General features: G+C 39.6%; 1 protein-coding gene across 2 annotated transcripts; it reads left to right on the top strand.

Annotated features, from left to right (window-relative positions):
- The first annotated feature begins 5,314 nt into the window (after nucleotides 1-5,314).
- Rnase10 (ribonuclease A family member 10 (inactive)) lies at nucleotides 5,315-23,155 on the top strand. 2 transcript variants are annotated; one of them, XM_021244540.2, is made up of 4 exons: nucleotides 5,315-5,450; nucleotides 10,099-10,207; nucleotides 16,018-16,090; nucleotides 19,178-23,155. In XM_021244540.2, exon 4 carries the CDS (start codon nucleotides 19,183-19,185, stop codon nucleotides 19,831-19,833), a length of 651 nt encoding a protein of 216 aa, XP_021100199.2. In that variant the 5' UTR covers nucleotides 5,315-5,450; nucleotides 10,099-10,207; nucleotides 16,018-16,090; nucleotides 19,178-19,182; the 3' UTR covers nucleotides 19,834-23,155. The 2 variants fall into 2 exon arrangements, with proteins under 2 accessions (XP_021100199.2, XP_021100201.2); XM_021244542.2 differs by lacking the exon at nucleotides 16,018-16,090.
- The last annotated feature ends 3,967 nt before the right edge of the window (nucleotides 23,156-27,122 follow it).

Raw genomic sequence — 27,122 nt, 5'->3', positions numbered from 1 at the left:
CGAAACAACTAAAAAGCAACTTCACTTCAGTGCTCCTACTGTTTCTCTCCCATAGTGACGGTGTGGGAGACAGCCAGAGGAGACAGTGATAGACAAGGAACAGGCTAGAAAGAGATCTCCTGAAAAGTTTGAATTCAGACCAGGCAGGACACGGGCCCTACTGCCATGGTGAGAAGCCAGGCTGAGCTTGAGTTGTGCTCAGATACAGGTAGGTCTGAAAGTGCCTGAAGACATTAAGTATTTGAACTCTTTCTGTGGTGGCTATATCCAGCACACAAACAGGTCTGATTGTCTTCCTCATCCACCAATGTGAACAAGGACACATCTTGGTATGTACATTGCCTTGGCCTCTGGAATAGGAGGTGCACCTTAGAAACCCACAGGATGTAAGGCTAGGTAGAAAACAACAACAACAAAAAATTGCTAGACTCCAAAACTACAGATCCTAGAAGGAAACACTCATTCAAAAATACAGAGAACATTTTTTTTTTTTCTGTTTTTGGTCTCAATTTTTGTTCTTCCTTCTTTTTCTTTGCTCCCTTTTTATTTCTTTTTTCCTTTTTAATTTTTACTACTCCTTCCTTTTTTCTTTTGACTTCTATTTCTTGTTGGCTTTTTATTTCTGTTACCTTTATCTAATTTTATTTTTTATTTATTTATTTTTTTTCCAATACCAAGGATCGAATTCGGGACCTTGGGCTTCCTGAGCAGGCATGGCACCACTGAGCTACATCATCAGCCCTTATTTAATTTTATTAATATCCCCCTACTCCATAATGGATTTTTTTTTTTCCAGTACCAAAGATCAAACTCAGGACCTTGCACTTGCCAGTGGAATTTTTTTTAAAGACAGAATCTCACTATGCACTTCAAGCTGGCCTTGAACTCATTATGTTTGTAGTCCAGGCTGGCCTGGAACTCATAGCAATCCTCCTGCCTCAGCCTCATGAGTGCTGGGATAATAGGTGTGCACCACCACACTCAGTTTATAAGGAATCTTTTGTCTTACTTTTCTCTCCTCATCTCTCATTGTTTAATTTTTCAAATATTTCTTTTGGTTTTCTTTCTTTCTTTCTTTCTTTCTTTCTTTCTTTCTTTCTTTCTTTCTTTCTTTCTTTCTTTCTTTCTTTTTGACAGGATCTCACTATGTATTTCAGGCTGGTCTTGAACTCACTATGTAGCCCAGACTGGCCTTGAACTTGTGGCAATCCTCCTGCCTCAGTCTCCTGAGTACTGGGATTACGGATGTGCACCATCACACCTGGAAAGTATTTCTTTTTGCATTCTCTTATACCTAATTCCTTATATCTTCAATAGTATAAACATTAAGCTTTATTAATCTTTAGAGAATAAACTCTGTTACTGCTGTTGAATTCAGGGGAAGGCAAGCCAAAGCCACATCAACAAGATAACATAGGAGATTAAAAGATAGATCAATGAGCTCCTCAGTGGGCTCACAGAAAACTTCACTAAACAGATAATGGAGATAATAAAACAATCAGTGAGCATATTAAAGACACTAATAAAAAGCTACCTGAGCTAAACAAAATGATACAAAACAGGAATAGACCAGATTTGCAAAGTAGCAGAATCCATGAAAGGTTCTAAAGAGAAACCTAGGAGATTAAAAATTATATTAAAAGTATGGCCAGCAGAAATTATCAATGTGAGGATAAAATATCAGAACTAGAAGACAGGGATGCGTCAAGTACCAATCACTCAAAGATACCTTAAGAATAACAACACAGCTGGATGTTGTGGCACATACTCTAATCCCAACACTTGGGAGGCGAGGCAGAAGGATTACTGCAAGTTTAAGGCCAGTCTGGGCTACATAGTGAGTTCAAGGCCAGCCTGAAGGGCTGGGGATTTAGCTCAGTGGTTCCACGGCCTGCCTCGCAAGCGGAAGGACCCAAGTTCGATCGCCGGTACCAAAAAAAAAACAAAAACAAGGCCAGCCTGAAATACATAGTGAGACCCTGTCTCAAAAAACAGAACAACATAACAAAAAACCCCCAAAACAAATAAACAAACAACAAAAAACAACAGAACATGAAAAATGGATCCAATACCTAGTAGACACAAGGAAGACTAATTAAGATGAATTGCAATTAGTGAAAAATCAGAAGATCGCACAAAGTGCATAAAAAGCTTTCTGAACAGAAATAATAGAAGAACACTTTCCAAATATTGGGACAGAATTAAACATATAAATAAGTAAGGTATATAGAAGCCACAATCAAAAGAGTACTTCTCCACATCACATCAATCAAAAATACCAGAAGTCGGGCCGGGGATTTAGCTCAGTGGTTTCGCCGCCTGCTGCGCAAGCACAAGGACCCGAGTTCCATCCCTGGTACCAAAAAAAAACAAAAAAAAAAAACAAACCGGAAGTCCAACACAGGGACAGAATCTTAAAAGCTGTTAGAAAGAAGCAATGAATCACTTGTGAAGATAAAACCATTAGGATTACAGCAAATTTCTCAACACCTTAAAAGCCAGGAGAACTTGAAGTTGAGTGTTTCAGGCCCTTAAATGAAAACAAATTTCAACCCAGACTTATGTATCCTGCAAAACTATCTTTCAAAGTTGATGGAGAAATCAGGTATTTCCATGGTAAAGAGTACTTCAAGAAATTCATGACCACCAAATCAGTACTACAAAATAGTCTCAAGAATATGCTAGAAAGAGACAATGAAGCCAATAATGCAAAACAAAACAAAGCAAATGAACAAAAAGCTAATGGAATGAATAAATCATGCAAGGTAAGTAGCTAAGCAGAAAGGAAGGGGTGGTGGTGGTGGGGAATCAGCAACAAGAAAATAATGCAATTACAGGAATAAGTACCTTTCAGTAATAACTCTCAATGTAAAGGGTCTCAATCTATTGGTGAGATTCTCAAAGAGGATCAACTTTGGCAAGGTAGGCTTGCTTTTATGTTAAGTTGGAAAAGTCTAGACCTCCAGATGGACATGAAGTATATGCAGGTGGATGAATTTAGAATCCAAAGAGAGAGATTTAATACTTGGAAGTCATCAGCACATAGATGGTATTTCAAAAAATTGTTCTGGATGATGTCATTTAGGGACAGAAATCAGGAGCGAAGGAGTCTGAGCAAGAGCCAGGAAACAGAAAAAGTAGAAAGCAGGATGTCTTGGAGGGCAAACCAAGAAAAGGTCTCAACAAAAGAAGTGAAGAGTAGCAAGGGTGATCCCATGATTGAAATGTACACCAGAAAGAGTGGAAGATGAGAAAGTCAAGATGGCATGTACCAACAACTATTTTGAGGAAATTTTCAATATATGAGATTGGTAATTGGAAGCAGTGAAAGGATTTTCCTTTTTCCCCTTCTTTTCTTTCTTTTCCTTTCTTTTCGTCTCTCTCTCTCTCTCTCTCTCTCTCTCTCTCTCTCTCTCTCTCTCTCTCTCTCTGACGAGAGACGTCTTGAAGTGGAAAGAAATCCACTGGGACTTGAGTGTAGTATGAAGGAGCCAATAAGTTACTCTATATTATATTTGGAGTTAAATGGGATCTTTAATTGGTTATGCACAGTTACAAATGTGCTGTGTGTTATGGATCCTTGATGATGGAAGGAAGTGGCTCCATATTAGGAGCCTGGTTTTGACTTGATAGTCATCCATAAGAGGGCAGCAGAACTAGGAAGTAGAAAAAAACTCTGCAAGGTGATCTTTCAAGGTAATGACTTTTTAGCAGACTCTAAAGATATAAAGGGAATTCAGCCTCTTCTTCCCAGAGCTTCAGTGTTAAAATTTAGCTAAGAGAGCCAAAAGGCTCTAGATGTGGAAACACATTTGAGTAATATGGCCTCACTTTGAGCCAAGTTGGGAAAGAATCTATTATAAGGCTGTTCAAGATGTGGAGGAATGAGTGGTACAGAAGGAAGTTGCTACATCCCTAGCCCTATTATATTGCAGTATTTTTAAAAAGAAATAGGCTAGATAATTGTCATTATAAATAGATTTATTTCCCGGGAGTAATTACTTTCATTCACTCATTCCAAAAGAGCCACTGATGCTGAATCCCAACGTGTGTGGCCAAATTTTGCCAACCAAGTAGAGAAGGGCCTAATTTACCATAGAAAACAGAAAGAGACTCATGGTGAGACTGCACTTCTAATGTGAAAAATACAGCAGGTAATATGCATGTAATACTTTACAGTTTACACGACTGTATTCTACCTTTTTATGAGTAGTTTCTATAGTTACGTAAACCCTTGAGCAAGCATCACTAATATTATTCTCACTTTCATTTTTGAGATGAAAAAAGAGAGGCTTGGATGATGATCCTTGCCTGTAATCCCAACATTCTGGGAGGTTGAGGCAGGAGCATTGCAAGTTTCAGCTCAGCCTGGGCAATTTAGTGCCTTAGCAAAGTCTGTCACATTGCAAAAAAAAAAAAAAAGTGCTCAGAATGTAACTCAGTGCCAAGGCTCTAGGTTCAATCCTTAGTACCACCACCACCACACACCACACACACAAAAGGTGTTCAGAAACGTTTCCTAATTTTTTGCAACATGAACATGACACAGCAAAGGAATAGCTAATCCAGGACTCAGATTTAGGAGCTTTGCCTATATATATAGTGATGATAGAAAACAATGTGTAGAAATATGTCACATTTAGGTTGACTATAGACTTGGTGGCAAACTGGAAATGAAACAAGGTAGTGAGGATCTATCCTCATTTTTTTTTTCCAGTGCTAAAGATTGAGCCCAGGGCCTTGTGCCTACTAGGCAAGCACGCTGCCACTAATGACATACCCAGCTCTGTCTTCTGTTACTTTTGAACATTGTTTATACAGAAGAGAAGAGAATCAAATTTGTGTTATGCAACTTTGGAGGGGTAGGATTAGGGTAAGAGAGAGATTCCACTCAGTAATAGGAAGAGCTCTGTAAAAAGAATTTGTGGAATTAGACTCCTGAATTGTTGAAGCAGGGGCTGGGTGAATAACTGACAAGCCCGTAGAGAGGAAGTTTTGACTTTATGATCTCTCAAATTCTTTTCAAATCATGTAATCTGAAACATTAGGACTTGTTTGCCGAGCCTGGATACATTGTACTTTCATGTTACAATAATTATATATCCATGCACTCTACCTCTGCTTGACCCACTTCAGGGTGGGATCTAATCAGTTAGGTCACAAGAGCAGAAAGTTTAGGGACTGACAAGGATCCAAGAAGGGGAAGCAATTTGATGCTTCATGAGTCAGGAAAGAGTCATTTTTTAGCTTAGCAAATGAGAAATCTTTACCCTCACTGTAGGACAGATTCAATTTGCCTCAGGGGACCAGAGTCAGTACTCAAAGGATAGGCAGAGCAGATTACACAGAGCCTTCTGTGAAGAGTGATTTGTGCGTAGAAGCCTTGCGCGTAACCAGAGATGCGTGGAGGGTGAGGAAGCCATTTGTTCCAGGAGAGCAGTTTAAACAGGGTATGTTTTATGTAGGCAATGGTTTATGAGGAAAGTGTCTAGGGAAGCTTCGTGGGCTAGTGATATGCATGGGAACACAGAGAACTGTGGTTTGTAGGGAGCTTACTTTGCTGGGTCCCAGGAGCAGGTGATTTGGTACAGTGATAGAGGCCAGAGGGACAAACGAAAGCTTAAATTTTAAATAAAAATGTTATATAAGTGCAAAAACAATGTATAAATGTAGAGCAATTGGGAAATATAACAAAGAACAAAAAAGAACCCCTCATTACTCAGTCAGAATAAGCGCTGTTAGTATTTTGATGTACTTCCAATGGATTTTATACAGTGTGTGGATGGGGAAACTAGGGATTGAACCCAGGGTCTTCACATCAAGCTACATCTCTAGCCCTTTAAATAATTTTTTGTTCTGTTTTGAGACAGGAACTTAGTAAGTTGCTAAGTTTCCCAGGCTGGGCTTGAATTTGTGATCCTCCTGCCTCAGCCTCCCAGAATGCTGGGATTACAGGTGTTGGTTACTACACCTGACTGATTTTATATACTTTGGGGACAATTTTTAATGTTCATTTGAATCTAACCTTTTTTCTTGGAAAACTTCAAGCATTTAGAAAGGTTTTGAGAGGATTGCATAATGAACATGACTATCTTTCACCCAATCTATCAATTATTAACAATTTACCACCCATGCTTCCTTTTTTTTTTCCTGAGCCATTTGATAATAAGCTGCTGTGTATATCCTGTCAGTTAGCTTTTGAATACACTGGCATGCACTTCTAAGAATAGGGACATTTTTTAATAGAACTTCATTGCCATTGTCTCACCTAGTCAGTATGATCTGCATACTTATTGATGTCTTACTAGAATTCTAAATTTTTATTTCTCCAGATCTCATCTTTGCCTCCCTTCTCTGCTATTTCCTTCCTTCCCTTCTCTCTTCTTCATCAGATTTTACTGGGCACCTATTCTGTACTATAGGGATGATGTCTGCCAATCGAGCTCAGAAAGTTTAGATTCAGTGTTACTCCAGAAAGAATGATGAGGCTTTGGTGGAGAAAGGAACTATTTTATTGGTGGGAATGTGACCTAGTACAACTACTATGGAAATCAGTATGGAGATTTGTCAAAAACTAAAAATGGAAATACTATTCAACCTAGCCATTTCCCTACTAGGTATCTTCTTGAAAGAGTTAGATATCATATTCCAGTGATACATGCATACCCATGTGTACAGCATCACATTTCATAATATCTAAGTCTGGAAGAAGCCTATATGTCCCTCAATAGGCGAATGGATAAAGAAAATGTATTTATACATGATAATGTACTACCCTGCTATAAAGGATAAACTTGAGTCCTTTGTAGAAAAATGAAAGCACCTTGAGACTATAATGCCAAGTGAAATAAATGACACACAAGCTTAAATATCCCAAGATTTTTTTCATTTGATATACCTGAAGCATAAGGAACAAAACAGAAGCTAGATAAAAGAAAACAGGGAGATAGATCTTCTGCAAATAGGAAGGGGGCCAAAAGATAAAAGAAGGAGAAAAAGAGAGGGAAAGGAGACATAAAAAAAGAATTAAGTACCACAAATTGTACAAGTAAATAAATAAGTAAAAGTTCACAAACTCAAAGTTCAGAAAAGATAAATTTACATGTTGCTGAGATGTTTCTTTCTTAAGGCTCTGTAACCTGCCTTTTAGGATCATCCTGCTCATAGGACTGGCTTGGTCTGGTACCCTTACCAGGGTATTTGGGCTTCATAAGGAAAAAGCCTATGCTCATCAGACCACTAGTTGCCTTGATTGTCATTAGTACCTGACCAGAGAACCAGTTTTGTGAAGAGAAAGCAAACCCATCAACCCCGAAATTTTATCTTAGTTGTTCCTTCCATGGGATGTTTCTTTGTGCCGGGAACATCTGATTTGTAAATTGAGGTGCACCTATGTCTACCTTCGAGACAGGTGTTTTGTTTTTATTTTGACCCAGGCTTATTTTTATATAGTGGTTGGCAGTTCTTTTAAGAATCTTTCTCTCTTTCCTCTTCTTCTCCTTCCTCTTCCTTTTCCTCTTCCTCTTCCTCCTCTCCCTCTCCTCCCCCTCATCCTCCTCCTTCTTTTTTGGAGACAGGGTCTCACTGTGTAGCCTGGGCTAGCCTCAAACTCATGGCCATTCTCCAGTCTTAGCCTCCTGAGTGTTGGGATTACAGGCATATGCCACCATGCATGGCTTTAAGAATGTTTCTAGGTGTTAAAATGTAAAAAAAAAAAAAAAAAGTAAGCTAATTTTAATGTTTCAGAAATCTTCACTGAAACCATAAATGAGGCTACAATAAGATAATTTAAATTAATCTTATTATTCATTCCACTTTGGTTATCTCCTTCTTACAAAAACTTTCTAATAAGCTAGCTTGTTTAATTAATTTTTATCAGTAAAAATGAGAAAAAGAAGTTGTAATTCATAAATTTAATAGCACAATTTCTCCAAAATTTGAAAGTATTTGTATAATTTGAGAATTAAATTAAGTCAAATCAGCATTTGTAACTAATTATCATTTATAATATTAAACTGTCTAAACTACTGATCTAACACTGGAGGGTTAAGAAGCCACAGCTCTAGCTTTGTGGACCAAAATGCGGGCTTCAAAAAGAGTAGCAATTTTAGCTTCCATATCACTAGAGCATAACCAATCAAATTGTATCCTGTATCTTTTTTCTTACCTAAATTTGATTTGTATTATTTATTGTAGATATTTTTCCAACCTGAATTTAATCTTGTCTTGGAACAAGGTGGAATATAAAAGAGTACAAAACAACAAACACGTTAATGTATTTTAGGAAGGGAATCGGAGAGCTTGGAGATTAGATGGGGAAAGTCTAAAGTTTGGGAATTACTTCTTACTAAACCACCACTGCGTAGGAGTAAGGGAGTGGCTCATTTCTTAATTCCAACTTCAAATGTTTTCGCAACCTCATCCTAGCCCGAATACTTCCCACTCCTATTCACCAAGCAAACATCTCTTCATGGTTTGGTTTCCCTCTTGAGTCAGAGAGAGAATGATGGGTTAAGCATATTTTTCAGTGTAGCTTTTTTTTACAGTTTTATTTGGGAACTGATTGGTTGAGTCAATATGGTGAGACTAAAAACTTGCACAATTTTTTCTGATGTGCAAATAAAATCAAGTTTGGGCCTGTGAGTTGAGGGTTGGAGCCATGATGGGCTGGTCAGCTGTGCTGCCTCCACCTCCTGAAATCCTTTCAGAGTGGCCATCTGGGCTTTCTGGGTGCCTCTGCCACCTTTTCTCATTCCAAGCAGGAGAAGCCTAAAGAATGTAGCTTACAGGGACCCTTGGGCTTGAGAAAATTAAAAGAAATCCTTTATTTTTTGCCAGGACATAAATTTTATGATGTTTAAATAGAACTTAAAGGTTTTCAAAACAAACTGTTCTGTCCGACAGGAATTAAAGAAAAAGCAAGTCCACACTATTTAACAGAAATACAATACCTTGAGCTAAAAATTATGTAGCGGTATCTGTGTTTTATATTCTTTTCTGAACACTTCATTACAAATTATTAGAATTTTCTTGTTCTTATATAGTACATTGAAATATTCTCTACAGTGCTATGTTTTGGGAAGTGTAGAGCAAGAAGCAGTCTCAAACATTAAAAGCAAAATAAAACAAAACAGCTTTTGTGTCCTTGCTACCTGCTGCAGAGTGGCTAGGTTGGAGGTGGCAGTGAGGGCTCCAGGGTGGACGGGATTGGAGAGTTCTGAGCATCAGAGCTGGCTGGAGAGAAAGCAGAGAATGCAGTGCATGGATAGCAGGGAGCTTCTGGGCTTCTTCCCAGGGAAAGAAAAGGTACTGTATTTCTGCCGCATAATTGTGGACTTGCCTTTTCTTTAAAAGGAGTCCTTTAACTCACATGCATAAATACCAAATATTTTTCTCTGGTGTGAGAAACTAAAAGTGTAAAGGATCAAAATGAGTAATTGATAATGTGAAATAGGAAGAAAAGGTCTAAAGGGGTAGGGGAAGTGGGAGGGGCAGGGGAAAGGAAAGGAGGGAAAGGAAAATATATGAGAAAAGAAAAAACGGAAAGCAAAGTCTTTGTAAATAGGGAGGGGTGGAGGGGGTGAAGGGAGGGCAGGGGAAGGGGGAAAAAATAAGAACCACAATACATCATGTAAAGGTACAAGTTCCCAATGATAAATGTAACTGTATTGTAGACCTAAAATGTACCAATAAAAGGACTCCTTTAAAAAAATTATTTTGAGCAAGCACAAGGTCCCAAGTTCAATCCCCAGTACCCCCCTCCAAATTATTTTAAAGTAGGTTGTCACTATGTTGTCTAGACTGGTCCTGAACTCAAGATCCTTCTGCTGGGATCATAGGTGTGCGCCAGGTGAGATTTAAATAGGGTCCTTGATGGTTAAAAGATCAGAAGCTACCAGTTTAGCTGACACGTATATTGTCTTTTGATTTCAGAGGCTTTTTGGCAATTGGATTAAATGTGTTCATACTAAAACTTGTTTGACTACTATCTCAAGTTAAAATATTACATAGGGCAATTGTTTGAAAGTTTGGTCCTTTGTCTGTGAAGTTAGTATTTTGTGGCTATTTTATTTTATTTTATTTATATTTTTGAGACAGGTCTCACTATGTAGTTCAGGCTGGCCTTGAACTCACACTGTGCAGCCCAAACTGGCCTTGAAGTCCTGGTGATTCTCATGCCTCAGCTTCTGAAGTGCTGGGATTACAGGTATGTGTCACCATGCTTGGCTTTTTTGTGGCTAATTTAAAAGCATTGTGTTTCTATTACTAATCAATCATTTCAGAAATGATCATTGTCTACTCTAAAAGACACACACAACCACAGAACACACACACACACATCTCTTCCTTCCTTTTTATTTTCTTTGTGAAAATCCTTTTTCTTTTAGTTTCATTTGAAATAATTTTATTTTTTTTTCTATGCCTTTTTTTTTTTTAAACTGTTGAGTTTTGGTTTGGTTTGGTTTTGGGTACCAGAAATCAAACTCAGGGACTCATGCTTGCCAGGCCTTCCCTTTTTTAACTAGTGCTGGGGATGGGACCTAGGGCCTTGCACAAGCTAAGCAAGCATTTTACCACTGAGCTACATCCCCAGCCCTCGCTTACTTCTTTATCAGTGTTCTTTCCTTCTCAGTTCTTCGCTCCTGGTGTCAAATTCTTTCATGAATCTTAGGCATTATCCAGAATTCTTCATTGTGGCATTTTCTGACAAAGGAACTTCCACAAACATAGATTTTGAGCCCAACAGATCTCAGTTCAAATGTTAAAATATTGGCTGTCATTTACTAGCTGTATGGGGATATTGGAGATTCCTAATGCTCCATTTCCATGTTTATAAAATGACAAAATTTTGTTCTTTTTTCCTTTTCTTTACCTACTCATGTGTTTATAGGCATCTAGGCTGGTTCCATATCTTGCCTATTATGCATTGTGCCACAAGAAATGAGTATGCAGGTATCTTAAAAAGTTGGTTGTTTCTAGGTAATAAGGCCATTTCAAAAAAAAGTTTCAGACAAATGTATCTAAGATAATTAAGCTAATTTCAATGAAATCAGCAAATATGACCCAAACTGACTGATTAAAATGGAAGAACACAACTTTTTATACAGGACACACCCGAAATGTCAATGAGCTGGCATCTTCCCTAACACAGGTACAGGCTATGAGAAGCAGAGAACTTCCTGTCTAGAGAGATTCATAGGTTAAATATGATTTCTGAGAGTTCCTTCTCTAGACTTCATTGGTTCTGGAATTTCCTTTCGCACCAGAGTAGGGTGATTGTGGTCTTTTTAAATGTTCATGTGTTACTGGAAAAAACTCCTGTGATGATACAGATGCTGCCAAAATCACTCAGGCAGAAATAATAAGACATGTTACAATAACTCTCTGAGTAGCCCATTGGATGGATCCACAGCTATGCAGGCCCTGAGCAGGTACAAACCCGCATCAGAGGAATCACAGCAATTAGAAAGGGGGTGGAAGGATTATAAGAGTGAAATAATTGACAAAGGTTAGAAGGGTTGGGTTGTATGGGTTTTGAGCAGGTTTGTCTGAATTTGTTTTACAAATGTGAGCTGTTGTGATTCTTAAGAAAAGCTGAAAACGTCTATCTATGTACTGAAGATTGTTTTTGGCATGGATGGTAACCAGTTGTTCCCTAGACCCATGAGGAAATGACTTCAACTGGAACCAGCTCTCAAAGTATAGGCAGAGGGTATAGGAGGGGGAATGATGGGTAGAAGCCAGCAGATGACAGGTCCATTCCTGTTTGCCATCTACTACCTATGTGGTCTTAGGCAACTCACCATCTTCAGGCCCCAATTTTATTGGAAAATGGAAAAAATAATTTTAGGTCTTTTGCCTGGTAGAGAAGTTGTGAGAGGCATGTGAGGTTACTTCTGTAACAATGAACTAAAATGTAAAGTTATCTTCTTAGATTCCTAGAAAGCATAAACATCACCTTTGTACAAGTTACAAGAAAGACCTCCTCCTCTGGATTAAGCCAACTCTTTGCCAGTCCTTGTGGTTTCCTTTGCCCAGTAAAGGTGAGGTTTTGGTATCTAGTTTCCCCCTTTGCTGTCTAGTTTTGAGCAGAGCATAACCTGAAGAACTGTCTCTTTAAGAAGGCTCTCAATGCCTGATGTTGTAAGGAAGCATTCACTATGTGGACCTTTGCTGAGGGTCTTTAATAGGCCAGGGCCTTTTGCATTGGTGGTAATGATAAACTGACATTATGCTCTGCACAGTTGAGCACTCTAGGATCCTAATGGAGAACAATGTTTAGATATTGGTTCACCCCAAATAATATGTCAAGGGCCAATCACAGTAGCTCCTGTTATCCCAATACATGGGGGGCTGAGGCAAGAGGATAGCAAGTTTGAAGGCAGCTGGGGCTCCATAGTGAGTTGTGTTTCAGAACATACACCACCACTGTGTCAGTCTTTGAGAAAATGCCCCCCCTCCCATTTTTGTGTATCTGCTGGGCATGTGGGTGATAAAAACCCTGGAAAAAAGTAGCAGCTTGTTTGGGACCCACACCAGTTTGGATTCCTTATGATAAAGACATTGTTCAGCATTTCCTTCTGCTCTTCCCATGTCTTCTATGCCCAAGTTTGAGCAATATTCTTATAGCTAGACAACTTTATTAGACAGGAGGGGCTACAACTACACAATACAGAAGCAGCTACAACTACACAATGAAGCAGAAACTCATGAATGCACAATGTTGCAAGACCTCTGCTCATACAGGATTCTTTTAGTTAACGGTTCTCAACAGTGCTACCAGATCCAACCTTGTACAGCAAACAAGTGTCCTCTTTGTTGATTCTTAATAAAAACTGAAACATATTAACCCAGACGTCCATTCAGAGTCTGAGCACTCAAAATCATTGCTCCTAGTCTCTCCTTTCTCACCTATATTTTCAGTTTCCCTCTCTGCTGGGTCTTTACTATCAACAAGCAAGTGATTTTTCTTGTTTTAAAAACAAAGGCTAGGGGCAGGGGATTTAGCTCAGTGGTGCTGGCACCTGCCTCACAAGTGCAAGGTTCTGAATTCAATCCCCCCCCACAAACAACAACAACAACAAAAACAAAGGGTAGGTTAAAAGTTGGTAGTAGAGAGCTTGCCTAGTATCCTGAGAACCTGGGTTTATTCAGGTATCATTGCAAACAAAACAAAACAAAACAAAATAATTCCCCCCCCAACCCAGAAAATCAAAGTAAAAGAACAAAGAAATTCCACTTTTGAGACTCACTCTCATCCAGTCTCATGTCCTAACCATGTGCTGATGTCTCCCAAATTTATGTCTCTACTCCAGACTGTACGTCCTACAGATTCCTATATCTATTATACTCAATTATCACTGGATCTTTCAATTTATGCATTTATTTTTGCAGTGCTGGGGACTGAACTCAGAGCCTCATGCTTTCTAGGGAAGTGCTCTACCACTGAGTCACAACACAACCTTAAAACTTTTTATTTTATTAAGGATGCACGACGTAATTAAACATTAATTAATTTCTTATTAGTACATGTTTGCAGTAGCCTTGTGTGCAGTTGGTGCGTGTACACAGCACATCTTCTTTCCTTTTTCTATCCTCTTTCCCTCTCCTCCCTCCCCTCTTCCTCCATCTCTTGGTCCCCTTCCCCTAATTCCTATATCTATCTTTATTTCTAATTGGGTTTCTCATATAAGAGAAACCATATGGTATTTAAGCTTTTGTACCTGATTTATAATTACATACTCATAGGAGGTTGCAAAGCTAGTACTCAGAGTTCCATGTACCTTTCCCACAGTTTGCCCCAGTATTTACAGCTTACCTAACTACAGTGCAGAATTAAAAATGGGAAGTTGACATTAGCATAGTATGTTTATGTGTACCTGTGTAATTTTGTTATGTGTTGATTCACGCAGTCATCACTCAATCAAGATACCGACCTAGTCCATCACCACAAAGATCTCCTTTGTGATACGTCTTTATAGCACATGCATATCCTCACCCCTATCGTCCTAACCACTGGTAACCACTAATCTGTTCCCCGTGTTACATAAATGCAGCCATACAATACACAATCATTTTACTTTATTTTTTTTTTTCACTCAGGAGTTGCCCTTGAGATCCTTCTGAGTTGTTGCATTATCAACAGTTCATTCTTTTGTCTTGTTGAATAGAATTCTGTGGTGCATCCAGCATGACCAACGTATCTACTTTTATTTCTTTTTGGTACCGGGGACCAAACTTGGGTCCTTGTGCTTTCAAGGCAGGAGACAGAACCACGGAGCTCAATTTTTAGAAACAAGTGGAGAGGAAGGGAGAAAAAAAGAAGTGACATGTGCTATGTACATGTTCCAATTTTCTGCAGTGAATGTGGTCATTATATTCTGCAAACATGTACGAAGAAAGTTAAACAAAACAAAACAAAGCAACAACAACAACAAGAAAAAAGCAAAAAAAAAAAAAACCCACCCCAAATAAAAATTTTTTTAGTACTCAGGTACTACAATTTAACACTTCCCCTACTGAGGGACTTTTAGGCTGTTTCCAATTTTTAGCTATTAGGCATAAAATTGCTATTTTACTTGTGTACAGGTAGTGCAATTGCAAGGTTGTATAAGAGTAAATTAGTGTAAATTTAATATTGTAAGAATTCACCAAACTAGTTTCTGGAGTGGCTGTAACATTTTACATTTTCACTAGCAATATACCATACGAGAGATGCAGTTTCTCTGTGTCCTTGCCAGCATTTGATTATGTTTTATTTCGGCTACCCCGAGGGATGTGCAGTGGTATTGTCATAACTCCAGATCTCTAAAGTCCTCTCTCCAATTCTGTCCCTTCTGGTGCTCTGCCCTATAAACTCTGGTTGCCTTGGCCTCCTTGGCCCCTCAGTTCCACTTCCTGAGCTCAGGGAGACTGACAGACTCTGTCTAGATTCTTATTCTTTCTCTTGCAGCCTGGATGCTTACACCAGGGAATGAGCTGGCAGGAGTCAAAGGGCTCATCTCAGTTGTTTCCCATTGGTGGCCTCTGCCCATTAATTTACAATGAGAAGTAGCCCTGACATTCAGAATCTAAGCCTTATATGGCTTGTCAGTTTTCCAATCAGGATATCTGTTCTATCTCTAAAGCTAAGTATCTAACTAGAAGTCAGGAGTTCTATTATCAGAACTACCATTACTCATTGTAGTATATGAGATATTAACCTCTTACACTCACTGTAAAAAAAATCTCAAATGAAGAGTCAGCCTGTATGAGCTTTAATTCCTTCTTGGAGATTCTAGGTTATTGTTTGACTGTTCTAGGAGCAGCAGTGAGCAGTGTTGGTAGTGTGGTCCTTAGTATGTGCTATTTTTAATCAGGAGGCTGGTATTGATTGGACAGGGAAGGAGCATGTGGTGGTAATTGCTGGGCAAGAGCAATAGCTAACACATTTAGCTTGCCGTGTTTGTATAATATTCACGACAGTCCTATGAGGTGTTACTATTATTTTGTTTTTTTGAGACAGGGTCTCACTATATAGCTCAGGCTGGTCTTGAATTCACTATAGCTCAGGCTGGCCTCAAATTGGAGGCAATCCTCTTGCCTCAGTCTCCTGAGCCGTGGGATTATAGGAGTGTGCTACCACACCTGGCTTTATTATCCAAATTTAAAATATGAGAAAGCTGTACCCTAGAAAAGGAAAAATCAAAAATAAAAATATGTTCAATCTAAAAGCTATATTTAGACTGCAGACTTAGAGCCTTTCTTCATATTCAATCAAAGTTTAGTTTAAAATGATCTTTAGGGGCGGGGATTTAGCTCAGTGGTTCTACCGCCTGCCTCACAAGCACAAGGTCCTGAGTTTGATCCCCAGTACCAAAAAAAGAAAAAAAAGAAAAAAAAATCTTCAGTAGTAATCAAAACACCCCAATAACAAAGAAGCAGGGAGGTGTCTGTAATTGAAAATAATATCCCTACTGACCCTAGCCTGCTGCTGAGCTCAGCAGAGTGTTGATGTCTTCTTCATGTTGCAAACAGATGTCATCTTAGTGAATGGGCTGAGTGGACACCAAAGAGAGACAGCACAAGCAAACTGTGACAGTGAAATGCAGTAAGTGCCTCCTCAGAATTGGTTGCCATTGGTGAATTGTTATTATTGTAAATTATAAATGTCAGCACGCAAAAAGTCAGCCCAGTAGATCTTGTAGATCACAGAAATTGCTCCCAGACTACCATTTGGAAACTCTTCCTGAATGACTAAGAAAAACCTCCTAAAGAAGCCTTGTTTATGTCTAGAGAGGTTTTTCATAGTACTTTAATAGTCCCCAGGGTACTTTAAAAAATACTAACTCATGGTATCAAGTTTAGCTAAAGAAGTGAACCTTAATATCAACCTCATAACTTTCCTGGTTTTATTTATCCAGGCTGTAAGGACTGACAGTGATTGTGCTGTTTTGGATAAGCTTTTGTCTAAGGTTAAATAATCACATTTGCAAAATCTGTATGTTCTTATGGGTGTGTGGTTATTGGCTGGAGGATGGAAAGAGAGAGTGGAGGGTGGAGGGCTGGGTGAAGGGTTAGGTAAGGCAAGTGAAAATTTATGATTAACCCAAGTATTCCACATCTTCACATGAAGTCATAATGCAGTTGAAAAATGGAGAAAGCAAAACAACCATCTCGGAGAGGTAACCCAAATAAAGGACAAAATCTTCACATTTCAGAAATAATAGAGAAAGATTTAAGTAAATGTAGAGAACATGAGACAATTTTTGAAATTCATGCACAAAAGTCAGACCGTTTATTATAAAACGCAAGCTAGTGGGTGTAATTCAAGAGTGGAACAATTGACTGATGAAATAAAACTGTCGACAACTTCCTAGGCTGGAGACATTTCCTGTCTTGGACGTCTGACTCTCTTTCATTGCCCAAAAAAGCCTTACTTCAAAGTGTTTGTGGGAGCAGAAAGGCAAATTGGCTAAGCATGTGCATTCAGTGCTGGGTGGGAGAAGAGGGGGGCGGCGAGGCTTAGGAAGTCAAACTATGTTTAAGAGCACATAGGCTACCAGGAGATGATCATTTTTATGCCAACCAGCACCCAGGGCAGTGCTCACAGAGAAGAAAACCCTGGGAGGGAAGAACTTAGGGAACAGGACCCAAGGGTCTCTGAAGTTACGTAGGTGTGCAGGTAAGTCACCGTAGTGTTGGTTGTCCCAGGGAACAACATGGGAGGTTACTTATTTTAAACTTAAAAATGGGAGGGGTATTCTCATCTTTCTAGAAGAATTGCAATAGGGGACAAGTTTGCATAATAATAAGGAAATTCTGATTGCTCCTTATCCAGATATATTATTTAAAATTCTTTTTCCCAATTTATTTTATCATTTTCATCTTTCCTATCAGCATGCGCTTGTTGACACACACATATACGTTTATATATCTATGTTCTATATTGACACTAGGCTGCATACACTGTGCTCCATAATATTTTGTGCATTTTCTAGGAACGAGGATATTCTACTAATCAGACTACAATTTAAAAATTTAGTATGTCAAGCACTGATATAAGACTTTTACCTCTTCCACAGATTATATTCTAATTTTATCAGTTGTATCAATAATATTCTCTGTAGCTTTTCTTTCCTGTGTTTGATAAGGGGACAAGATTGGCCTAGCAGGACAGAGGTGCATGCTCATTTCCTCCACTGTCACCAGGATCTTTATTAGTAAGGGAACCCACCAGTCACTTGTTTGATTTTCTTTGGTTTCATTTTTAGTCCATTTATTCCATAATAACACAAACCTAATCAGCAGAAATATCTTGATAATAAGAGATCTGTATTAGTCATTCTTTTGTCAAAATAGCTGACAACCACAACTTAAAGGAAGGGAGGTTTATTTTGGCTCATAGTTTCCATGGGTTCACTCCATGGCTGGCTGGCTCCAAGGCAGAAATTTCATGGCAAAACAGCATAGTGGAGGAAAGCTGCTCAGTGCTGCATGGCAGTTGGGAACAAGAGTATGCTCTTCCAGTCATGGCCCCAGAGCCCTGCCTCTTCTGTCTGTGCTCCACTTCTGAATATTATGGTCAGCTCTGGACTCATCAGTGGATTAATTCACTCATGAGCACAGCACCCCCATGATCCAGTCACCTTCCAAAGGCCCACCTTTGAACATGAGACTTTGGGGGGAGATTTTAGATCTAAATTATCACAAGGTCTTCAGTAAGGGAAAGTCTCTGGCATGACAAGATGTAGCTTTAGCAGGGGTCTGAGATGTGAAGTTTGACATAATTCTTCCCGCCTCAGCTTAAGAGTGAGAATAGACTGTGGGAACTTTTGTATTCATATTTATATTTTGGGGGATGGAGAATAATAGTAATGTGCAAAAGTAATTTTGGGATGAAAATAGAGACTTTGTTTCCTATCATAGTCCTAGTCCTCTACTTAGAGTAAGGCATTCTACAAGAATTTCTCTGTACTCATTTCTCTTTCTTACTATTCTCTTTGGAAACTTCAAAATAATTTCTGTTTAAGAATTGATTGGTTTTAACTTCCCTCACTGATTCCTAATATGTAAATCAATTTCGGAAGCATTTCTCCCGGTCATCTTCCAAACAGTCTTCAGGATCTACAGCTTATTACACAGTAATGGTGGGAAGGAACAGGATAAATGGAGATGAAAAGGATTACTGCCTTAGGAGGGTGGAGTAATGTGCAGAAGCCGGAGGAGACCCAACCCTGGACCCATTGGCAGGTACTGGTCTGTGGCCAGTTAGGAACAGGGGTGTACAGCAAGTGAGAGGAGGGTGAATGAGTGAAGCTTCATCTGTATTTATAGCTATTCCTCATTGCTGACATTGCCACCTGAGCTCCACCTCCTGTCAGATCAGTGGCAGCATTAAATTCTCATAGGAGCAAGAACTCTAGTGTGAACTGTGCGTTAGATGGATCCAGCTTGTGTGTTCTTCATGAGAGTCTAATGCCTGATGATCTGAGGTGGTGATACTAGTGCTGGGGAAAGTAATTGTTAGGTATTGCAAACATATATTAATTTAAAAAGGAAAACTTATTTTCCATGAAACTGGTCCCTGACGCCAAAAAGGTTGGAGACTACTGTTATATGATTTAGGGTGACCATTGTTTCTACAGGAGCCAGTTTTTATCTCAACACCATGTCCTTCTTTTTCCCTCTTCTCCAGGCAATATGAAGCTGACCCTGGTACAGATCTTTGTCATCATGCTTCTGCTGCTCCTGGGCCTGGGGTTGGGCCTAGGGCTGGGGCTTCAAATGGCTGCAGCAGTCCTGGAGGACAGTGATCAGCCACTGAATGAATTTTGGTCCAGTGACTTACAGGACAAAGCTGAGGCCACTGAGGAGAGAAAGGGCACTCAAACCCCAGAAACCCTGGTGCTTAGCAACAAAGCAATTGTGCAGCCTGGCTGGCCAGAAGAGACCGTCTTCAGCGAAGATGAGGTTGGAGGGAACCAAGGTCTCAGAGCGGAGGCCCGCTTTCAGAGCTACAGAGACTATCTTAGGCTTGACTTGACAGCCAGAGAATGTAATGCCATGATGGCACCCAAGGTGATGCAGCGTAATCACAGTTGCATACCTGAGTACACATTCATCCATGAGGATCCCAAAATAGTCAAAGCCGTCTGTAACAGTCCTGCTGTAGCCTGTGAGCTCAAGGGGGCCAAATGTCACAAAAGCCCTCGCCCTTTTGACTTAACATACTGCAAGTTGTCTAAACTAAGCCAAGTCACCCCCAACTGCAATTACCTAACTTTCATTATGGAAAAGGTCATTCTTATAACCTGTAAGGACATGAAGCTCCAGTTAACAGCTATACAATGAAGCAGCTTATCCTATTCCTTCTCTACATCTTATTCTCTTCCATTTGCTTTCCCATTTCCATTTTCTCTTGCTGCTCTCCTCTTCTTAGGTATCCTGTGGAAAAGGTCTTGAGAAGAGAAGACAGATTATTCTTTATCATTCTCTTCTGAAAATAAAGTTCATCTTTGCCTTAGGGGTCATGTAATTTTTGTTTTGGTCCTGGGAACACAGGTGGGAGAATAGAGCAAAGATGCCTAGTTTTTCTGCCTGTCTTTTCTAACCCTTGCCCTGGAAAGGGGTAAGAAAACTACTGCTCTTGTCCTTACCATAACCCTTGTCGTCAGTCTGTTCTCTGGTCTGAGTTTACCTTTGGGTATGAATTTAATGCATCCTTTGCCCATCTCCTCCCTCCTACCCACCTTGAGCTTCTATGCCAATTACATGACTCCTAGGCTTTGCACAATAGCACTTCTCTGCTGTGGATGCAAATCTGTGACTGCCTCTTGAAAACCATGTGGCCCAGGTCTCTTTAGATGAGCCTGGGGGGAAAATATAGGGCCTAGATCTGGGCGTCTGCTGATATTTGGCAGGGGATATAGATCACAACAGAATTCATGCTGTCGAAGGGGCAAGGAAGCCCTCTTTTTCCTAACTCTTTTTCTACCCTTTTATCTTCCCTGCCATATTCACTACGTGCCTCTTTGCTTTGCTTCTTTTTTCCCTCTCTTTCCTTTGTTCTCCTTTCCTGTTTTGTTTTTTTTAAAATTAGCATTCCAATCTTTTTCTCTGGATCTTTTCCACTTATGCCTTGCCAAGTACACAGATGTTGAACCTAGTCTGGTATAGGAAGATGGAGAGAAGGAGGGTCAGGAAAATGAGAAAAAGAGGAGGAGAGTGAGCCATTTTTCCGAATTAGGACTAAAAAGCAGAATAGTGCTCACTTTAGATGCTCAATAGAATGAATGAGATGAGAGGATCTCTTATTCAGTAAAGGTAGTAGCACAATTGGGGCTGGGAGACCATTCCCTCGCCATACACCTGAATTTGGGCAACACCCCTGGGCCATTTCTCCTTCTATTGCTCTAAAAATAAATAAACAAACAAACAAAGAAATAAATAAATAAGATCTTGAAAATATCTAAAGAAGGGCTGGGAATTTAGCTCAGTGGTGTCGCTGCCTGCCTCACAAGCTCAAGGACCTGAGTTTGATCCCCGGTACCAAAAAAAAAAAAAAAAAAAAAAAAATCTAAAGCTTCAGGCCAGGGCACATGTGTGTTAGATCTCCTGGCCTGACCTTCAACAACCTTTTCCTCACTTGAACCTCATTAAAGATTCATATATATAGATTGCATCTCATGTATTTAATTTAATCAGAGTAAACTCTGGGACACGCATGCACATGTTATGGTGCCTCTGAGATGGCTCAGCACCCTGTCAATTATTCCTGTCAATTTTATCCAGAGACCCAGTGAGAGACACCTGGGCTGGGGTGCACATCCTTTAAAATTCAAAAGCCTGATTTATCTGTGTGCTTTTTATTTTCCTGACATCCTGACACCACTTTTCTGTTCATGCCACATTTTTGTTTCTGTTGGCACAGACCTGCTTTGAGCACGTCATCCACTATCTTCAATAAGTGTAGCTGCTTTTTCTTTTACCATTGAGTGTACATTGAATGTACACTTGCAATTCTTTGTTCATCATATACAAGAGTCTTACATCTGTCTGTCAAATCCATCACATGTTATCAAGCACATTTTCCCCTTTCTTGCTCTTAAAAACAAAGAAGTTGGTGAAAGAATAATTTTAGCAGAGAAGATATTGGATCTACCTTTGGAGGGAAAAGGTATGGGGTTAGATAAGTATAGAATGCAAGTGGCTATTTCCACTAAAGGACAGTACATAAAGAAATAAGTATAGTTACACATGTATAGGGCTGAGAAAATACCAATAAAAATTCCTCTGTGATTTGATTTTGAGGTTTTCTCCCCCCTAGAGTTTTTCCTTGCTTCACTTTCCTAGACTGTAACATAGCCAAGAGTCAGGGAGACTGAAGGAAAAAAGGGTTTAGTTTACTGTGGTTTGGCTTTTATTTTCATGATTTCTTCCCTCATTTATTTCTCTATTTTCCTTATCCTTTCTGTTCTTGAAGGCAGACAACCATTTTTGTTGTCTCCTGATTTGGCTACCCAAGGTTAAGGTCTATACTACATGTTGCTCCCCCAAAACAAAGGAAGCAGAAGTTTTTGGAGAAAATAAAAGGATTTATTCAAAACCAGCTCCAAGGGAGGTGGAAAAGCCTCTTCTTGCCTCAGACCTCTATTTCTCTGTACAAGGGTTATTATTGCAAAGAAGTTGGGTGGGGGGAGAAAATGGACAAGGAAATTCTCAAGCTGTTTTTATCTTCAAGGCCAATCTCTGCTCTCTTCCTCTCTTGTGGAAACCAAAACAATACCTTGACCTCTTGGGGCCAGCATGTACATATTTTTTCAGAGGGATGCGCATTTTTCCAGTAACTTCTCATCCCCTTTATCTGAGCAGAGGAGAGGAGGTGGGAGTTTATACTGTCAGCATGAGGAAGCTGGAGAAGCAGCTTATATAAGAAAATCCCAATGTTTAAAGATCCTTCTCAACATCTAGGTTACAATTCCACATTTCCCTTATGCCTCTGGCTAATTTCTGCTGGCAATGACTTATTAAAAACAGTGCTATTTGACAGGAAGTGTGCTCTGCAGCCCGCCCTGCTATTTTAGTGGTGGTAGAGGAGTAGTGGGAAGGAGGGTGATGATGACTCTTCTTTTTGATGGGGAAGAGACAAAATATTATTTAAGATGAGGGACAAAATGAGAAGTGGGGTAAGAAGAGATACAAAAAGAGTAGTATCAGAGAAAATTAGCCTGGTTAGGAATTTGGTAGGAAAACCCAGAGCATTAGGATTGGGAGTAGATGTGAAAAAGGTATTAAGTCTGACTTCACCTTAACCAAAAGCCAAAGGCTCCATTGTGTGGGGCAAACTATCAAGACAGAGAATTAGCCAGGGATTAAAACTTATATTCTTTCACTTGCAAATATGACTATACCCTCTTACAATTGCCTGGCTTCTCTCCTTGTGGGTTCTCACACCACTCCAGGACAGCTTCTGTCTCCCTCTTCTGGTCTCCTCTGTGGATAAAAAGTCTTGGTCAGGCTTTTATCTAACCACAAAGACTAGCTCAGGAAAGCAGTTTATAAAACATTGTACAGACTCCTAGTGGCACACCCGGAAAACACAGTTTTTGCCTAAAGAACATATATTCTCAGTATTGCAGGGAAATGAGCAAGAGTGAGAGAGTCAGCAAGAGAGAAGCAGGGGAGAATCTTCATATTCTGGGTTCTCCTTGCAGGACACGAACATAGGGTCAGACAGTCTGGGTGGTTAAGGACACTTCTCAGTGTGATGTTCAAAATAAAATAATCACAACCAACTAAACTATAAATTTAAGAAATTTCAATAAATATTGCTACTTTAATCCTTTTTAAAATATGAAATATAAAACCTTTTCAAAACCAGGAATGGTGGTACATACCTGTAATCCCAGCTCTTGGGAGACTGAGGCAGGAGGATTATGATTTCCAGAGCAGCCTGGTCAACATAACTTGTTCCAGGCCAGCTTGGGCCACATAGTAAGACCTTGTCTCAAAAAAAAAAGGGGAGGGGGGCTGGGGATTTGGCTCAGTGGTTTCGCCGCCTGCTCCGGAAGCGCACGGACCTGAGTTTGATCCCCAGTACCAAAAAAACAAAACAAACAAACAAACAAAAAAAACAAAGCAAAACAAAAGTACAGAAACAGAACAAAACAAAAAACCAAACTGAACCAAAGCAAACCAAATACCACCACCACCAAACAAGTTAAAAAAAAAATCTACACCAAAATAGAACCTTTTAAAAATCTTCCTTTTCTTTCTCTTCTTTCTTTCTTTCTTTCTTTCTTTCTTTCTTTCTTTCTTTCTTTCTTTCTTTCTTTCTCTTTCTTTATTTCTTTCCTTCTTCCTTCCTTCCTTCCCTTCTACTTCTTCTCCGCCTCCTCCTTCTCCTCCTTCTCCTTTTTTAAGATAACGTCTTGCTACATTGCCTAGTCTGGTCTCAAACTCCTAGACTTAAGTAACTGTCCTGCCTCAGCCTCCCAAGAAGATGGGGCACATGTGTACCACAGCACCCTGTTTCTGACTCCCGTTCTCTTTCTCTGTTTGGCCTGAGCTTTGTTCCAGTGTACTGACTCCCTTTTGGGTAATGCAGCACTAATATATTAAAAGTGGCTGGGAGGGAAGATCCAGACTAGAGGATAACTCCCCTACTATTTGCAAGACACTCAGCTATTGTGTTCAGAACACTTTATTCAAGCTTTTCTACACCTTGGCTGCTATTATAATAACCCTGGGAAGATTAAAAAATATAATAAATGTAATTCTGAAGGCCCCCTTCCAGCAATAGCGATTTAATTAGTCCAAGTTGGAGTGCAGGCATCAGATGCGGTCCAGGCATCTTGGGGCTCAGATCATTATCCTTCCTTGGGAAGTTTTTCTTTGAGTTGGTGTTTCAAAGTTGTAACACAGATGTTGAAATGATTTGGAAGATCTCAAGTCAAAGAAGGTTAAGTAGATTTATTTTCTGATCTCACAATCTTTAATGTTAATATGCCTTCTAAATCACTAACAATCGAGATCATATTTTACATTTTCATACTAATTCCCATGAAGTATATTTCCCCTTGTGTGAATATCCCAGAGAGATATAAGATAAACACCACCTCTAAATCAAGAAGGAACAGACAGAGTAAAGAACGACTTGGACAAATCCAACTTTGCGAGTAAATGAGTCAATTGGGGCTTACTTACAGAGCAGTGGACGGCTGGTGAGGTGTGTAGAAGCCACCACCTGCCCTGTGCCAGGCTACAGGTTTTATAGTGTACTAATTAAAACAGCAAAAGGAGAATAAAAACCAAGGAGACTTCTTGGGAAAAGTCGTGCATATACTCTGCTTCCAGCCCATCTTTAACAGGAAACTCTGCCGGTCTCAGCAAGCACTGTCTGGCTGCCATGGTGGAGGCCCTTGTTGTGCTGCAGACTGGCACAGCCTTAACACCTGGAGGGGGCCCACTGGGCAGTTAAGCAGGAGCCTACTGCAAGATGGAGTCACTTTGGCTATAGTTCAGAGAACAATTCTCACAACACCCTTCTTAACCATGAGTAACGCTTTCTAAAACTAGTGTTTCTAGTTGAGAAAAATTGTTCTACCCTTTTTTTCTTTATTACTGAGGATTGAACACAAAATTTGTACTTGCTAGGCAAGAGCTCTATCACTGAGCTACATACTCATTCTTTTTCCTTTTTCTAAATTTTGAGTCTCCTGAAATTGCCTGGTCTTTGAATTTGCAATCCTACTGCATCAGCTTTGCAAATCACTGTAATTATAGGCATGCACTACTGTACTTGGCTTGTTCTAGGCTTGTCTAATCCTTTCACCTAGCCTCCTTTATCTAATGCAGTGATATGGAGCCTACTTTAAACACTAATATTTAGTTAAGACTGTATGATCATCTATGCTCAGATTATCAACTAATCTGATTTGGCAAACCATGGAAGAAAGAACCAGTCCTTGGAAATCAGAGAGATGTACATAAAATTGAAACTCTGCTACTTAAACACAGTTGTGGCCATGGTCATTGCCCTCAACTCTCAGAAACACTTGTTCCTTTTGTGCAAAGAGAGACAATCATAGTACCTACTTGATTCTGTCTTGAGGATTATATATCCTGCATCCCATACAATACTTCCTGACAGGGTTCTCTTGATAGTATGCTCTCAAAAAAGAAAAAACAATCACTACCTCAAGAATCTTCATTTTTGTCTCTGCTTGTAAGCCATTTGGTCTAACACCTTTGCTAAGGGCAAGGCCCGTCAGAAGCTGTTTCCTAAAGAAGGAACAGAGAACTCATTTTACTTGAAGTTCTCCTGGCAGCTGAGGGCAGGGCTCAGGTTGGTGGTTACTGCAGGTAGGCAGAATAGACTGAAGAATGTCAGTGTAGTATATGGATCTGGAACTGCACATTGTAGGAAGTCTAGCCACACAATTGTAATGAAATCTTAGCTCCAACATATATTAGCTGATCTTGAGTGAGTAACCTCTCTGGTTCATGTTTATAGGTAAGTGAGAATATCTTTAATAGAACACAATGTCTTTGTACAGTGCAGGTACTCAGTCTCCTCTCTCTCTCTCTCTCTCTCTCTCTCTCTCTATATATATATATATATATATATATATAATCTACATCTATATCTATCTATGGAATTGAACTCACATTTTTTTTGCATGCCCCTCTCTCAAACATGGCTAATATGACTTGATCTTTCTTGGCCCTTTTATAGTAATTATCACTTAAGAGGAAGGTGAGCCAGATCTGGCCCTTGAATTATCGATGTTACCACTACACCGTGTTTCTAACTTTCTTGACCTAGAGATAGCCAGCTCTCTCTCATCTGAGTCTATTGAAGCTCTTGGTAAGAACTTCCTTGTTTTTAGCTACTGCAGTTGCTTTACAATTTGTCCACACAAATTTACAGTTACTCTCCCTTTCAAAAGGTGATCTTAAGGTTTGGTGTAGGGCTCAGTGGTAGCACACTTGCCTAGCATATGCTGAACCCCTGAATTTGATCCCAGCACTGAAAAAAATGGCAAAAGAAAAAAGTGATCTTAATTCTCCTCTCCAAGAAGGTGGCTAACCTTAGTGATTCACTTCTGATGAAGAGAATGTGGTCAAAGTGATAGCATAGCATCTTCTGAGATCAGTGCAAAAAAGCATCTGGCTTCCTCCTTGTACTTGCATCACTTGCTCTGGGGTAAGATGGTGTCCATGTCCTGAGAATACTCAAGCATCACTGAAAGACCATATGGAAAGGAACTGAAGTCTCCTACCACGCCAGGAAGTAATGAAGATTTCCTCTCAAGGGCCATGTGAGTAAACCATGATGAAATCAGATCCTTCAGCCTGTCAAGCTTTTATGTGACTACAGCCTTTTCTAACATCTTGACCACAAAAATCATGATGGCAACATTAATGTGTTACTACCAAACTCAGATTCCACTCAAATTTTACCATTTGTCCCAATGATATCCTCTATAACAAAAGATCCAATTCAGAATCATATGCCTCTTTTGTAGTCATGTCTCTTTATTCTCTTTGGCCTAAAATAGTTCCTTATACTTTCTTTGATTCATGACTAACTCTTTTGAAGACTCCAGGCCAATTATTTTGTAGAATGTCCCTTTGGG

Source organism: Heterocephalus glaber, unplaced genomic scaffold (genome assembly GCF_053883595.1).
Source record: "Heterocephalus glaber isolate CG9 unplaced genomic scaffold, H.glaber_assembly_v1.0 deba00000809, whole genome shotgun sequence".
Taxonomy (NCBI): Eukaryota; Metazoa; Chordata; class Mammalia; order Rodentia; family Bathyergidae; genus Heterocephalus; species Heterocephalus glaber.
This window is presented reverse-complemented; position numbering and strand designations above follow the sequence as displayed.